This window comes from Carassius gibelio, chromosome A8 (assembly GCF_023724105.1).
Source record: "Carassius gibelio isolate Cgi1373 ecotype wild population from Czech Republic chromosome A8, carGib1.2-hapl.c, whole genome shotgun sequence".
Lineage (NCBI taxonomy): Eukaryota > Metazoa > Chordata > Actinopteri > Cypriniformes > Cyprinidae > Carassius > Carassius gibelio.
In genome coordinates this window covers 25,619,112-25,635,808 of record NC_068378.1, presented here as the reverse complement: position 1 = coordinate 25,635,808, position 16,697 = coordinate 25,619,112, and the positions used below count along the sequence as shown (strand labels likewise).

Sequence of the window (16,697 nt, the reverse complement as noted above, 5' to 3'; positions counted from 1 at the left end):
ACTCTTATGATTTATCAGTCTAGCAGAAATATTCAGAGCACAGTCCAGACAATAACCATCTGATATTTGTCCAGATGAGCCCTCCATGAAAACATGTTTGCGCTCCCTGTCCATGAACAGGTTCAAGGTTTGGATACCCTCAGTATGAACGTGTCGTCTGTCAATATTCAGAATAAACCAAAAACATGAGAGACACTCCAACAACAGCCTACACGAGCAGCCCTTCTTTGGAAAGGCTTGAATAACAATCAGCCAAACACACACACACACACACACACAGACGGATCTGATTCCTCTCCGGCTTGGCTTGGCATGCTCTTGTCATTTCTTATGTTACAGAACATCAATCATAGGGCTGAGTCTGTGCCCTTGCGCTGGCCGAGGCTGATTTACAAACATTAGCAGGGAATGCAATTACACAGTCCGAGAAGCGCGAACAGTCAGCGAGCGTTCTGGGTTCGATGCGTCGCAAGCGGTGTGAATGGAGCGTACACACTGGGACTGGAATGAATCCGGAGTATGCGTTTAAATATGTCCGGATGATACATAGTAGCTATTGTGTGCAGCAATCATATAAATACTAACAATAACAAGGGGTCAATGATTTCTTTTTCATTTAAATCTTTTTTTTTTTTTAATTCTGTATTCTATATCAATATTTTATATATATATATATATATATATATATATATATATATATATATATATATATATATATATATATATATATATATATATATATATATATATAAACATACATATATGTGTACATGTATATAAACCGCTATAGAAAAATAGAATACAGAAAAAAAAGAAAAACTTACACCACATTTAATTTTTTTATACTGTATTTAACAACAACAAAAAAAAAAACGTATGAAAACAGCAAAGCTGCAAAGATTGCATTTTTAAATACGTAACCCATATGTCTGAAACTAGATTTTTCAAAGATTTCTTGTATTTAAGGATCTTGGACGTTCATGTTTGACATTGAACCTGAGTCAATGTACATGGTTCAAAGCATTATAAAAGCCACCCCAACATCGTGAGCAAGGTACGATTTTTATCTTAAACAGAGTCGATCCTAAGTTTACATCTTTAGTCTATTTCAATCCATCGCATTTTAAAATAAAAGTGATGTTTCTATTGTTAATGAATTACAATATGCACATATTACAAAGACTGCGTGCAAGGCATACCGTTAACATATGAGCATAAAGTAGATATGCATGCATTAACCTGACATTTTGTAACGCGATTATACTCACTGTTAAGTTAAGAACTATTAAGTTGTCATAATAAATAAAGACGTCAATATTAAATACACAAACTTTCCTAAACTCTGACTGTGCGACGGTCATTACGCTCCGCGTCATAATTAGTGAAGCACACTAATAAAAGGCAAAACGAGAGAGATGGATAAACACAATCAACATTAAAGGTCTAAAACACACGAGCTGTATATCTGATTAAGTCTGAGGTGAATCACAAACCGGCTCTTTACAGAACGAACCGCGCACCCGCGCGTCACCGTTCCGTCTTTCTGTTAGAATAAAACACATCAGGCTGATAAAAAGTTAAAGTCCTCAACTCGGAAACGCATTAAAAGTTTCCGTTTCCAATCAAGCTCGCGAAAGAAGCGTTTAAATAGCCCTAAACGTGCTGTTAAAGCGGGTTAGTGTGCGCGAGGCTGCTGCCGCTGCTCCTGCGCGCTCCTGATCAATGATTGAACCGAACAAAAGGCAGAAGAGGATCAATTACTAATAACTATCAATGCAACACCACCATCCAGTCCCTCTGAAGTCCCCAAAACAGAAAATGCATGAAATGCGCGGTGCATTATCACCTATAGAATCGCGTCGTGTAAAAAAGGATGAGAAATAAGACCAACCTGAAGCCGCCGGAGATCAAATTTCTTCCAATATTGAAACATCGATCCCACATCGGCGGCCATCTTGAGCACAATATTCAAGAGCGGCTACAATAAATATATGGGCTGGATTCCCCCCGTTAAACAGCGTTGACGATTACACTCCACATGGAAAAAAAATGTTAGGAAAATAACAGTTGTGGAAAACTAGACGGGACGCGCAGCGCGCGAGAGCCGGTGGATGCGATATGAACAGAATATAGATGCATATAGATGCATTAGTGCTGCTCCCGGGATTGCACTTGATTTTGGGTTCGGTAAAGTTATCAATACTGACGTAACGGGTTGATCAATAACGTCTGGGAAGTGGAAGGAGAACGACGAGCAACCAATGCGCATCGCCAGATGTTTGATGCGTAAAACGGCGAAATCCTTCCATATCATTAATGAGCCCCACATAATGAGATTTGCAACTTTAGGTCAATAATGCGTAATGCATGCCATAAACACTCAATGGTTGAAAGCTTTGCTTTTTAAAGTGAAACGAGTGAATGTGATTTGATAGTTTCTTTGAATAATGAAGTGCACGAAGATACGCGTAATAGAATAGGCTAATACTTACGCCTATTAAAACAGTTTTTGGGCTTTTTATAATACTTAGATGTGAACGGTAACATCATAAACCAAACAAAAGTTAAACGTGCTAAATATTAGTGAAGAAATGCACGGAAAGTGTAAAGTTGAGTCTATGAGCTTAGTTACATGAGATAAAGAGATGTGTGGAATTACAATAAACACCAGGAATATTTCAGTTATTTATCTAGAACAAGAGGTTCTTAATGCGAGCAAATGCAAAATATGTTTTTTTTTTTTTTTTTTTTCTTTTACATATATATTGAACCTGCTATTTTTCTCTATGTCTGAAGACGGATGAATAATAAACTCATTGCATTAAAAAAGCATAAATGTTATTGAGGGATTGTGCGATCAATGCATGATTTGTTATTCTGACTGGACAGTTGTGTTCAAACGTTAACACGTGCTCCCTCTTGTGGAACAGGACGTTTCTACTGGACTGAGCCGTGTAGCCCTGAGAATGAAGACTATATTCACTTCAAATATAGCACATATTGTCCAGATTACAATTTTATCAGGATAATATTGGTGTACCACAAAGATGACCACACAGACCCGAGATTCCCCTTAAAATAACACATCACACCACATTGTGACCTTTCCCTGTGAGCAATTTTTATTTTCACACATTGTGTATAATGACTAGCTGCAGTTCTTTTTAGAAAAGCATAGAAAATGGCAATTTTAACAGAGGCAACCTTTATTCAAGTGATTACCTTACGTTCATCTTTAGGATAAGTAGTTCGACTTATGTCTCCAAAATACAGCGGATTACTGATATCAGTATAATAATGTCTGGAAATGAAAGCGTTTAAGAGGTTAACTGCTCCGCTGGCTTGTGGACTGCGAGCAATTACTAAGAGAGCACATCTGTCATTCTCCCCTTCGCTATTAAAACCAAACGCAAGTCTATTTTTAAGGAGAAATGTATTTGCACTTTGTAAGCCACCTACGGGGAATATAAAAAGGTGCTTATTAAAAGTTTATGTTTTATTGCTTTTTATTTATTGCTTCAGGGGAGAAAGGCAGCATCAGTCTTATAAGAAAGGAATAATATACCTTGTTTTGATATGGCTCACTGTTAAATTTGAAATTTAAATCAGTTCTGATATACAAGGCTGATGCGGAAACACTTATTACTTTTGTTCAAATCTAAAAATGGGGTTCAGAAAGCATGGGAGATTGTTTTTACGAATCTCTGTGGGCCAAACTCTGAGACTGTTTCTAAGGGTTTTGTAAAAAAGAAAAAAAAAATCCTCTAATATCTGGGACTTAAAAACAGCAATACTAATACTGTGGAATAAAAATGAAAACTAAACACAAAAGGATGGGATCAGATGAGTGTGTTTGGATTGATACACATGAATGTTTGACTACGCTTGGCATTATAATTCCAGGAATATTGACGAGAGCTGCTGAACTCTGATATATTGATCGACTCTGGAGTGCAAAAGGCCTTGAAACGGAAACTTGTTGAGACTGCCATCAGGTGGCTGGAAAGGTTTAGCATGTGTGTGCATCCCATGACTGAAACAGGTGAACGTTATTGAGCCAAGTACATGTTGGTCCTGGAACAGCATCTCTGTCAGAAACCTAGAAAACCTTTCTAGAAGTCATTCTTCTATGTTGCTTTCACTAAAGCAATGCTGTCTGAGTTGTAACTGACCACATTGATCATCTTTGGAAAGGAAAACTGTCTTTCCTGATGGTAACTTAGCTTTTATATCACGACAAATTGGCACTAAAAGTGTTGTAATCTAATCTAATTTTATTGCATGCAGGGTTTGAGTTTGAGGTCAAGCAAAGGTTGTGTTTCAACCTTCTGATAACATCGACCGGACTAAACTATGCTGATGATGTTTAGTTTCTAAAACCATAAAAACTAGTTTTACTTGGTTTAAACTCTAACTTGCTGTACTAAAATAACTAAAACTGAAAAAAAAAAAAAAACTAGACATATTTTTAAATAAATAAATACATACACGCATTGCATAAATACATAAACCCAAATGAAAATAACAAAACACCAGGGCTATTGCAGTTAACAAAACTAAAACCATAAAAACATTTTTTTAATAAAATAAATGTTAACCAAAATAAAATTTTCTATTTTTTTTCATGTATTAATTATTTATTATATTAATTTATTTATTTTTCATTTAGTTGAACAATATTCTAAAATAACTAAAAAAAAGAATGAAATAAAACGCAATAGACACATAAATATTCTAATATGCAGATTTATTATTAGAATTATTAGAATATTGCTGCCAAATATTCTTATTTTTTTCAGGATTCTTTGATGAATAAAATGTTCAAAAGAACAGCATTTATTTAAATTTTAAATCGTTTCTAACAATATAAATCTTTACTATCCCTTTAAAAAATGTAACATCCCTGCTGAGTAAAAGTTTTAATTTCTTAAAAAAAATAATAATAAATAAAAATTGTCTGACCCCAAATTTCTGAAATGTAGTGTATATTGTTAGAAAATAAATATTTTTTTAAATAAATGCTTCTTTTGAACTTTTTATTCATCAAAATATCCTGAAAAAAAAAAAAAAACATTAGAAAAAACGCTCTGATTCTGAACTTTTGTCCGGATATATATATAACTTAAAATATAAAAACTATAATAATATCTCAATGAGAAATAACACTGTGGGCTCCTCTGCTGTACTTGCAGAAAAGTGACTTCATTTATCCACCAAAAATCACAGATGATGAATCAAAGAGGATGAATAAAAGTTAAGCTTAATACTTTATATCTTAATATCTTTGACACTTAATATTGAAATCTTGAGCTTCTAGACCATTTGATTCCACAAAATAGCATGAAATGAATCTACAAAGACTGAGAAACAACATTAATAGAAATAAATGGCGCTGTCAATCATAGGTTAGGAAAGTTCTAGCTATATTGAAACAACTGTCATCTGTTCTGAGTTGAAGCCCTCTGGCTCCTGTACTAAACCCCTTTAATCAGGATTCTTATAATAACTTATGAAGTCGACAACTGGCTACCTGGTGAAGCGCATGAGGATGTATTAATAGACAGTGAGAGGTGGGGAATGGGGTGATATATATACAAAATCAGCATTTCCACACTTGTCTGAAATCACTCGTGCTTTGCTCCTGAATTCAAGGGTTTTACGGTCATGGTGAGTTTGCTTTGACATGCATTTATTCATTCATTCATTCATTCGGTCTTTTAATATCAGCAGACATTTTTAACTTGATATTCTCTTGATGCATCCAAACAAAGATCTAAAAAATGAGCTAGTCTGAGTTGATTTCTGTCTGTCTGGGTTTGAGACTTATGTTGAAGTCTGATTCATCAGGGCCACATACATCTGTCTGACTCATCCAGAGCCTCTGATGCTTTAATAATTCCACTTTCAACAAGTAAATACATGAAAAGTCAAATGTTTCTGTTCTCAATGATAGATACAAACATTTCCAGCACTCAAAAATAGAAAAAGGCAATATGTGACTCGTTATAGTTTTATTAATGTTTACATTTCGAGAGCACATGGAGACTTTTAACTGTTGGGGGGGGGGGGGGGGGTATATATATATATATGGGGGTATATATGAAAAAGACTAGATTAAGTCTCAGAAAAAAATATATTACAACTGTTTTCAGGTTTTTCTAATATGTGTGTGTGTGTGAGAAATGTGCATAGAAACAATTTTCACTTTGAAATTGCTAATAATATTCACACTTATAATAGTTTTTGACCAGAATCTAATTCAAATGAGCTGAGCTAATTTTATTCATTTTAGTTCTATTACTGCATGCCGACCATTTTTTATTCCGCTTCAGGAATTTTTGAGACTTAGTTGAAGATGATTCATAAATAAGAACTCTCTTGAGTTATGAACCTTTGAGCACTAACATTTTCCTGTGGGTTTCTCTCTATGCGGTTTAATAAAAAGAAAATCCCTTGAAAATACTCCGCATACTCAGTGCTTCAGCTCTGGCCTCGTCTACAGCACAACTGTTGAGATGATATCCAGACAGAAGGCCGATGAGCAGCTGTCGAGCTGCGATCTCATCCAGCAGAAACGCATCTCGCAATGTTTTCCAAATGGTGTGGCAGGAATGTAAATAGTAGCGTTTAATCCTTGTCTTGGTGGGATTACCTCTCAACAGGCTCCGAGACGAGGCTGTCAGCAGTCTGTAATCCCACATCTGATCCTAATTATACATCCTACAGGACACGAAACATTTCCACACTCATACCCTCATCACATTGCTGCCCATTCATTGCTCGGGAGGAATTTTAACTCTGATGACTCACCTAAAACTTCTTAAGAGAAATGCAAAGACACAAATGAGACAACCATTGACAGAAAGGATCTGATGAGAAATATTTGAGTTAGTAGCACACTTTGAGACAATATTAGGAGGAGATGTGTGAGATTTATGGAGCTTTTTAGCAAGAGACTTCAGTAAAAGTCTCAATTTAAACAGATTGCCGTTTACAATTGTGATATTAAAATGTTCTGTCATAAAAAAGTTTGGAGTCTGTAAAAGCTGTTGAGAGGTTCTCTTCTGTTTACCAAGGAACCATTTGTTTGATTAACTACAGCAAATATTGTGAAATATTATTTGTTTAAAATAACCCTTTTCTACGTGAATAGATTTTCAAATGTAATTTATTCCTGTGATGCAAAGCTGTATTTTCAGCAACATTACTCCAGTCTTCAGTGTCACATGAACCTTCAGAAATCATGAAAATATACTGAAACATTTCTGATTATTATCATTGTTGAAAACCGTTGTGCTGCTTCATATTTTTATAGAAACTACAATTTTATTTTTAGGATTTGATTAATAGAAAGTTGAAAAGAACAGCATTCGCATAAATCAATGTTTTGATCAATTTAATGCTGAAAAAGTATATCAATTTCTTCCCAAAAACCTTGGAACAGTTGTGTATTTTCCACTACACTCTTATTTAAAATAAGATGTAAAATGTGTTTGAGGGTTTTTGAATATGTTATTTCTCTTTTTAAAGAGAGATTGCAAAAGACAAAAACAAAAATCAGCATAAAGTGCACAAAATGTAATGGCATACCGAAGTGTATTTCTGTTTAGCTATTCTGTGTAACTTGTGTTTGCAGGCACCCAAAAAGGCAAAGAAGCGGGCAGAAGGAGCCAATTCTAATGTCTTCTCCATGTTTGAACAAACACAGATCCAGGAGTTCAAAGAGGTAGAAACCACATTTGACTCGTTTGACTCTAATTGCTTTGACAATTGTGTTTATCGTGACTCTTTCAGTGTGATATCGAGCAACTACTGCGAGATTCCTGTATGCGACTTCAATATGTCAGTGTTCATCATCGCTAGTGAATAATTCAGAATGTGTCAGTAATGATTAGCACAGCAAAGTGATTTACACCCTGAACACACACTCATACACACACACACACACATTCCAAACTACTTTAAGGGCCCTGAAATCTGCGTGGAAAATACAGCAGGACAGACGTTCTCTCTGGTCTCAAAGCGGCTGTGAAAAGATCAGGACAAACAGGATAAGCATGACACTGATCCGAGATGGCAGTGATGAGAACGTGCAGACAACTGTCTCTCTCTCTCTCTTTCAGTCTGTCTCTCTCTCTCTCACACACGTATCACAAACTAACTCAAAGACACAAGGTAAAGCAGAATTACAGGAACTAGAAATATACAAATGAGAGAGTTTGGCAAAACAAGCAGCACAACGGGGAGGTCTGTCCTTTAGTTAAAGAATGACTTCACCTAAAAATTAATTTGTGATTATTTTCTCACCCTCATGTCATTATTTATTTGATTTTTAATGTTATTTTTCTGTGGAACACAAATTCCAAAAAACACATAATCCTTAGAATATCATAACAGTAGACTATATGACTTGAGAATTATATTCCAAGACTGCTACCAAAACTCAAACACATTCAGATTCAAAATGACTTGGTTTGAGTCAAAGCAGGGTTATTATAGGTTACTAAAACAAAAAAAATATTGGTTTAAAATAAATCTACAGTAAAATATTAATATTTTTAATATTTATATTTTATATTTTTTTATTACACTGCAAATCAAGTTAAACTAAATTAAAATGAGATGTTGCCTTGGAAAATAACTGTTTTAAGATGTTTTAAGATTTTATTTTATTTGTGACCCTGAACCACAAAACCATTCTTAAGCATCATGTTTTCAAAATTTTGATTTATATACCATCTAAAAACTGAATAAATGAGATTTCCATTGATGTATGGTTTGTTAGGAGCACAGTATTTGGCAGAGATAAAAATATTTGAAAATCTGGAATCTAAGGGTACAAAAAAAATCTAAATACTGAGAAAATCACCTTTGAATTTGTCCAAATAAATTGTTAGCAATGTTATTACAACTCAAATTAAGTTTTGATATATTTACGGTACAATATTTACAAAATATCTACATGGAACATGATCTTTACTTAATATCTTAAAAAATCTATCATTTTGACCCATATAGTGTTTTTTTGGCTACTGCTAAAGAAACATTTTAATTTGGGTTTAACTTGATGTACTAAAATAACTAAATAATAATAAAAAAGAAAATAAAAGAAATACGAACAAATAAAAACTATATATATAATTAAAATAAAATAAAAACTAAAACTTATAAATAAATAAAAAAAATCACAATATAGTCATAAAAACAAGCATGGTATTATACTTAAATAACACTGACTCACAAATATAATGCACCAATTTGAAAAACTCTCCTTTTGCATTCTATAGAAAACCCACACAGTGCAAACAGGATGATGGTGAGTAAATACTGACAAATAATACATTTTTAGGTGGCTTTACAGTAAAAGTAGTGAAAACAAGCGCATTTTAGAGTGCATACAAAATGGTTTTAATTGCAATACATGATGAACATCTCAACATGTTTTCAAACATCTGTCACCACAAAAGTTAAATTAGAAGTTGGTCAAAGTGCATATTTCACCTAAAGGCAAATAGATGCAGAAGATTCAAGAGGTTCACTAAAAGTCAACGTCATAAAAGGATATACTGTAGCAACACAATATGTCAACTATTCAACAATGATGAATTATGTTGGACTAATTCCATTCTGTGCAAGTAGGGGTGCAGAAATAACGGACTACATTCTGCATCCCTCTCACACACACTCTATATTCTCTCTCTTTCATCTGCCTCAGGCTTTCACAATCATGGACCAGAACAGAGACGGCTTTATCGACAAGAATGACCTGAGGGATACGTTCGCAGCTTTAGGTGAACTGTAATAATCTCTGCTATACGTCACTGTCGTTCTGCATTGGTGGATGAAGCGTCTCTCTGACAGCAGTTCTGACCTCTGCCTCCGCAGGCCGCCTGAACGTCAAACAAGAGGAGCTCGAGGAGATGCTGAAGGAGGCTCCAGGACCCATTAACTTCACCGTCTTCCTCACCATGTTTGGGGAGAAGCTTAAAGGTAAATGGTGGGGTAAAGTGGCACAAAGAATACAAAAACCCTGTACGAACTGTATTTTATCCAGCAGGATTATAAAAGCAAGCATCTTTATGTTGCCTTGACAAACCAATAGAGCAACATTTCTGATTGTAATTTCTTGAGCATTCAAGCTAAACTCAAAAAGAGTTTATTTTTAACTATTCTATTTAAAAGAAAAAAAAAATTCATACACTACCAATTTAAGGGACTAGTTTGGGTCAGTAAAATGTTCGGAAAAATTAACACTTTTATTCAGCAACGGTGCACTGAACTGCTCAAGAGCGGGAGTAAAGCCATAACAAATAATTTCTGTTTCAAATAAATGCTGTTCTTTTGAGCTTTCTATTCAGCAAAGAATCCTGAAAAATTAAATGCATCACAGTTTCCACAAAAATATGAAGCAGCACAACTGTTGATAATCAGAAATGTTTCTTGAGCAGTAAATCAGCATATTAGAATGATTTCTGAAGATCATGTGACACTGAAGACTGGAGGAATGATGCTGGAAATTGATCACAGGATTATTATTATTTTTTTTATATTATTTCAAAATAAAATTTGAACTGTATTTTTTTTAAATGCAGTGTTGGCGAGTGAAAGATTCATTCAAAACATAAAAACTGATTTTAATTCTTAAAAACTTGTATTGTATTTCATTTAAACATAACTCCATGTTTTGGAATGAAGTCTTATGAGTGGATAAGAAATCACACAGGGATTTCCTTTCCTTCTGAACTCCAACTGAAGCATTTGATCCTACTGGGAATCATAATAGGCCTATAGGGAGTTATATGTTGTGGAAGCTCTTGTATGAGCCTGTAAGATGATTCCCATGAGATCGGCCCCAAACTGTGATAGAAATTCCGCTAGGAATCCTGTACAAAGTTTTCTTTTGTGCTCTTTCTAAAAAAAAAAAAAAAAAAAAAAAAACAGGTGCCGATGCAGAGGAGACCATTCTGAATGCCTTTAAAGTGTTCGACCCAGAGGGAAAGGGGACCTTGAGGAAGGATTTGTGAGTAGCATTGAAACAACAAAGTCTGCTTCTCTGCAAATCCATTTCTCCAGAGATTCTGCTTTGTTTGGCAGCTTGTGACATTACGAGCTACTGAAGTAACAGATGCAGTACATATAGACTGTTTAAATCATGCATGCATGTACACTTAAAAAATATATACGTTGGCCTAAATAAAATAAAAAAATAAAGTATTTTGAATTTTAATCAATTTGTATTACAGTTTTAACATAAAATGCGATGCATATTTGTCAGCCAGACATGAAAGAAACAGGTCAGATTTATGTAATAGTATTAATACCCTGGATATATTTTGAAAGCACAAGCATGAATTAATTTTTGCTTGTTCCACAGCTAGCCATATTTGAACCCTTTTAACTGAAAAAATAGGTTTTCTCAATTCGGAGCAGTTTGAATAAATGCTTAAAAACCTGATTATTTAAATAAAATCAAATAGATTTCAAAATCAAATAAAATAAATATAAATTATTAAATTCATGCCTAAAGAGTTTGGAGTGTGTTCATTGTTTGCCAGACGTAATACGATCATATCAAAAAGTCAAACTGAAGTTTGTGTGTCCTCACAGTTTGGCACGGATGTTGACAACGCAAGCAGACCGATTTTCTCCAGAAGAGGTTTGACATCTTGAGATTATTTGTTTTGTGTCTAACACTTCAGTTCTCAGTGTCCTTCACAGCACTGTGCCGTATACGTCACAATTACATTTATATTCCATGTTCATAGAAAAGCGGAGAGGTGATGACATTATATTGTGTTTATCTATAGATTTTGAACGTGACTAGTGAATTTTATTCTAACTATTCTATACTGCTATTTTTCATCCATCTTTCCTCAGACGGAGCAGATGTTTAGTGCTTTTCCTCCAGACGCTGCAGGAAATGTGGACTATAAGAATCTGGTCTACATCATTACACACGGGGAGGAGAAGGACCAAGAGTGAAATATCTTATTTTACCATCATGACTAGTTCTGCATCTATGGTACAACAAATATGATACATAGTCTCTCATTTCCAGCACTGAACTGAATTAAATCAGATGAGAATGAAATGCATTTCATATTAGAGTTGGTTTTGTGATTTTTAGAGGGTATACTGATATACGGTGCCTAATAAAATTTGTGCAGTAAAATTATTCATAAGCCTATACGTTTGCATTAATTTGAATTTACACCAGCCACAAACACTACACAATTAAGTATGAATGTCATTGTATTAGATAAAAATAGATATCAAAAGCAAGTGTGATTTATCATAAAGAAAAACAATACAAGCACACCTGTAAAAATTATGTATAATAAATTTCACAAAAATGCATTTGTTAGATTTGACATTAAACATAATAATTAGGTCTATAGTGTTGAAAATATGACCAGATAAAAATTGCTCCAGATTTTGAGCAGAATACAAACACTTCATCTAATGAATGACACTCATAATTTGAATCAACTCATTTTAACTAACTTTTATCAGTAAAATAGCTTCACAGCTGAAGAGCTGCATTATCTTTTTCAGAAAGGAGTTAACATCATTGTTTTTGTTGCAATTAAAGCCACAGCTTCTCTGTTAATAGATAAACACGGTAATAACGGAAGTAACTCCCATTTGAGGTATACACGAGGTATATACGAGGTATATACGAATACCTCAATGCACCGTTATCTCACATATTTAATATATAACATATTTACTCATTCTATGACCACACTCAACAAAACTGAATGATTGTAAATTCATATACTAATGCTTGACACCTTAAATTACACATACCAAATATCTTTATCTTAAGATACTTTACTAGCATTTTGTTTTGGCGCACTGATGCAGCCATCATCTTCTCATGGTACAAACATGAAACAAACTGCTCTGGTGATGTAACACTGCACCCTCTATTTTTCCATAGTTGCAGGAAATGCACTAAAACACCAGTCAGTGACATTTTTAAAGCTTTATAAGCTTTGTATCAAACAGCCCTACACTCTTAGAAGAAAAGGTTCTGTATAGAACCTTAAAAGGTTCTATCAGGCGCTACGTATTTGGAACCCCTAAAAGGTTCTATAGATCCCCCTTTTAAGGGTTCAATCAAAAGAACCCTTTAGGGTTCTTTGTAACCAGGAAAAAGGTTCTATATGGAACCTTTTAGGGGTTCATTCATGATTATTTCTTTTGTCCTTTCTGGATTAAATATTTCATATAATTGACAAACATCAAGACCCTAAAATGTAAAAATATTTACAAATTTACATTAGCACTATTCATGAAATATCAAAGTATTATGATAATTGATCATAGTTTTTTTTTTTGGTTTCTGGGGAGTTTAAACAGGTATTGCTCAACAAAATTCATCATGTGAGTGATGTGCTTGGGGTATTCCACACTGAATATGAAATAAGTAGCAAAGAGGCACTCCACTGCCTCCATCACATCCATTTCTGCGCTCACAATGTTGACACCCTCCATATTGATGCTGGCTCTTTTTGCATGGAGGGGGTTTGTGGCTGAACATTTTTACCACAGTGGAAAGGGCCAATTCACTGGCTAGGTTGCACACGCAACTCCCAAACAATCATGACCACGGAAATTTCATGATCAATGCAATATTCATCAATAAAATAGCTTGGATAGCATGCTGAAAAACTAAAAAGCAATAATCTATCTGTTTTTGATTTAACTAAACTTGCAGCTTGATTATTGATGAGACACTACACAAACATTATTCACACATGCATTTTCTCACTTTCTCTCTGTTGTTAATTTAAATAAAAATGCTATTCGTTCAAGCAACATCATTTCTGTATCTGATTTAAAGCATGCAGAATGCTAGATCTAAAGGCTGGTTGCTAAAAAAAAAAATGCATCAGTGTTTTTGCCTCAACGTCTTTCATTTAAATTGTGCAAATGTTTTTGTGAGAAACTGAGCAGCCCTCTCTCAATTTTAACATCTTTGTATTTCTACTGATTTTACAAAACAACGGTCAATAAGAGTAAAACATTCTTTATTAGAACATTATTCTACAAGAGCAAGACATTTTTATTTAATTTTGTTATCACACTCACAGAGCTACATGCAATCAAGTGATTGTGCTGTCAATTCTCTAAAATGATGGCATCTCAAATATCTGCTCATCACAATGAACGTCATACAGTTTGGAACTCAAGTTCAGATAATTATCTGAAATACTGTAATTACTTAGTCAAATAAAACATTTATATAATTTATTTTACACTTCACTTTCAAACTTTAATCATTAATTAGTATGTGAGCAGAGCAGCATCCAAAATCAAAGTACTTCTGCTGAGATTCTGAAGTATGCTTACAATGGACACTTTACTACTCCTTGAGAACACAGGAGAGGATTTATGAATGGCAGTGAAACAATGCAACTGAGGTTGTAAAAACTGTAAAAAATTAAATGCAAATGGTCTCAGTTCACATTACTTTAATCTCCGATCTCCGTGTGCAAGTGTTTTGTTTGCATGTATGTCATTGCAGCAGCACATTAAGCTTTAATTGTAATTAAATTGACTGAAACTACCTGTAATCAAATTATTTTAATGCACACCTTTTAGCCAATCAGAATCAGATATTCAGACAAACCATGCATGGTTTTACCATGGTATAAATCGATTACACTAACCCTTCAACAAAGCAAGCAACTAATGTTAGTGTTAAGGAAAAAAGGAACATACTTTTTGTGTTTGTGTCAATTTGCTGAAGTAAACTGTTCAGAACTTGAAGAGCAGTCTCTAGATTAAGATGAAGGTCCTTCCCAAATCGCATCTTCACTTCATGCAGCAGCTACCAAAAAAAGAAATAAAAGAAAATAGAAAGAAAAATCCATTAAAACTATTTTGACTGTTTTTATTCGTACAATTTTTTTTTAATGCAGTGGAAATACTGAACTCAAAGGAAAAAACACTAAAAACAAATACTCACAAGTTGTGGAACCCGAAGAAATGGGAACATGTCCATGACCTCTCATATTGATTTTGTCATTAAATCAACTTTTAAAAAGAGCGCGTCTCTTTTTTTTTTTTTAAGATTAGATTTTGTTGGTGTAGTCAGGTTGTCTTTTACATAGTTCAGCATTTATCACAGTAATGTGCTCCTGAAAACTTAATTGATCTTCTCCAATATTTTCCAGGTTTAATATAATCTGAAACAAAGTAGTAAATAACAAAATCCCTATTGTATATCTACAATCTTCTAGCATTACTGGTCAATAATCAAGCAATTATAAGACATTTTAGTGAAGGAAAAAACAGAAGTACTGGAAAGTTTGCAGTCTTGCATCTTTTTGTTTGCTGAAAGTAAAAATAAAAAAAGTAGTGACATAGCACAAATAACTGAAAATCAATTATCAGTAGAATTAAAGCATTCATTCAACCACCCCCCCCCCCCCCCCCCCAAAAGAATGGATGTCAAGAATAATACAAAAAAACTTGATTTGGCCGTATATTGCAGATTGTATGGCTGTTCTGTAGGGCTGTTCTTCATTAACATTTGAGTGATTGAGCACTACCTGCAGTTAAAAACTAAGCTTAGGATCAGAAAACACAAAATTTAACAGTTTGCAACAAGCACAACAAAACTTACCGATGTAAGGAAACTTGTGACACTGTCGCGGTTCAGGCTATTTCGTGTTTTAGTGTAAATCCGCTGTAGAAACATTGACAACTTAATAATAATGGGTTTAAAAAAAAATAAAAAAATAAAAATTCTTTATCTGACTTACCACAACAATATTTCCGTCAGAACATAAATTTAAATCAGCAGACGGGGATCAGTCTCTTCTCTTCTCGACTGTTGGAATTCAAAAACGTGCACTGCACTCGCGAGACAACGCTGCGTGAACATGCTCGCGCAAATGCAAACAAATTGTTTACTTTGTAGAATGAATAAAAATAATGAGTTCGCGGAATAACGCGCTCGTTTTTCCAGATGCGTCGTTTGCGTCCTCACCGCATCGAGCTAAAAACATCAACTTTATCAAAATGCCGCAAGCGCACCTCAGGTCATGAGACAAGAACCAACCAATCAGCTTCATCCTTTCCCGTGACAGCGTTGAAAGCTCAGCCAATATGAAGGAACAGCTGATCATAGCTGTATATGGACAGGCATTTTTAACTAATTTAGTAGCTAGCTCTAATTACGTTTTCCACGCATGTTTAGGTGCGATATGTGAACTCGTATTTTTTGTTGTAACGATGTGCCTTTTAACATTATCAAGTATATAAAAAAACTAAACAAATCGTGCATACAGAGTGCACGCATCTAGGCTAATGTAAAGTTACATGATGAAGTGCGCGTAGCGCGTGTGCATTTTGAGTGCGTTCTTTCACTGCATTATTCGGTGTCCACAGGAGCCCAAATTCAGACCCAGAACAATAAAACCCACAGAAGAGGTGGGAGTTTAAATGAGGAATCTTTATATTACCAAACTGCAGGGAGAGGAAGAGTAGATATAAATCGATATGCAAGATTAACCACAATCTGGTGTGATCCGACCACCTCAGAGAAAACCAGTGTTGAGCTGCTGCAAGAGCTTTTGAAGCACAGCAGCTGGAGTAACCCCAGAGTGCAGTCTGGACGATGGGGCGGGGCGACACTTCGAGGCGGAGCGACACGTGTCGCCCCGCCCATATTTGTTTTCCCC

General features: G+C 34.6%; 2 protein-coding genes and 1 long non-coding RNA gene across 9 annotated transcripts in view; 2 read left to right on the top strand and 1 right to left on the bottom strand.

Annotated features, from left to right (window-relative positions):
- Positions 1-2,224, bottom strand: part of LOC128019021 (homeobox protein cut-like 2) — a 146,915-nt gene extending 144,691 nt beyond the window's left edge. The window contains exon 1 of one of the 2 annotated variants that reach the window (XM_052604960.1): positions 1,892-2,224. In XM_052604960.1, coding sequence (XP_052460920.1) covers positions 1,892-1,954 — 63 coding nt within the window. In that variant the 5' untranslated portion in view covers positions 1,955-2,224. The remainder of the gene's footprint in view (positions 1-1,891) is intronic. The other variant, XM_052604961.1, reaches the window with a different exon arrangement.
- Positions 2,225-5,613: 3,389 nt separating this feature from the next.
- Positions 5,614-12,175, top strand: LOC128019022 (myosin regulatory light chain 2, ventricular/cardiac muscle isoform-like). Its single transcript, XM_052604962.1, has 7 exons — positions 5,614-5,667; positions 7,637-7,726; positions 9,716-9,791; positions 9,886-9,990; positions 10,942-11,020; positions 11,608-11,656; positions 11,878-12,175. The coding sequence occupies exons 1-7, from the start codon at positions 5,665-5,667 to the stop codon at positions 11,980-11,982; spliced, it is 507 nt and encodes a 168-aa protein (XP_052460922.1). The 5' UTR covers positions 5,614-5,664; the 3' UTR covers positions 11,983-12,175.
- Positions 12,176-16,607: 4,432 nt separating this feature from the next.
- Positions 16,608-16,697, top strand: part of LOC128019020 (uncharacterized) — a 12,846-nt gene continuing 12,756 nt past the window's right edge. For all 6 annotated transcript variants that reach the window (XR_008185037.1, XR_008185033.1, XR_008185034.1 and 3 more), the window contains exon 1: positions 16,608-16,697. This exon is cut by the window's right edge. This is a non-coding gene — a long non-coding RNA (uncharacterized LOC128019020).

Coding starts and splice junctions, on each gene's coding strand:
- LOC128019022 (XM_052604962.1), top strand. Junction 9,792..9,885: donor GGATACGTTCGCAGCTTTAG/GTGAACTGTAAT, acceptor CTGCCTCCGCAG/GCCGCCTGAACGTCAAACAA. Junction 11,021..11,607: donor GGGACCTTGAGGAAGGATTT/GTGAGTAGCATT, acceptor GTGTCCTCACAG/TTTGGCACGGATGTTGACAA.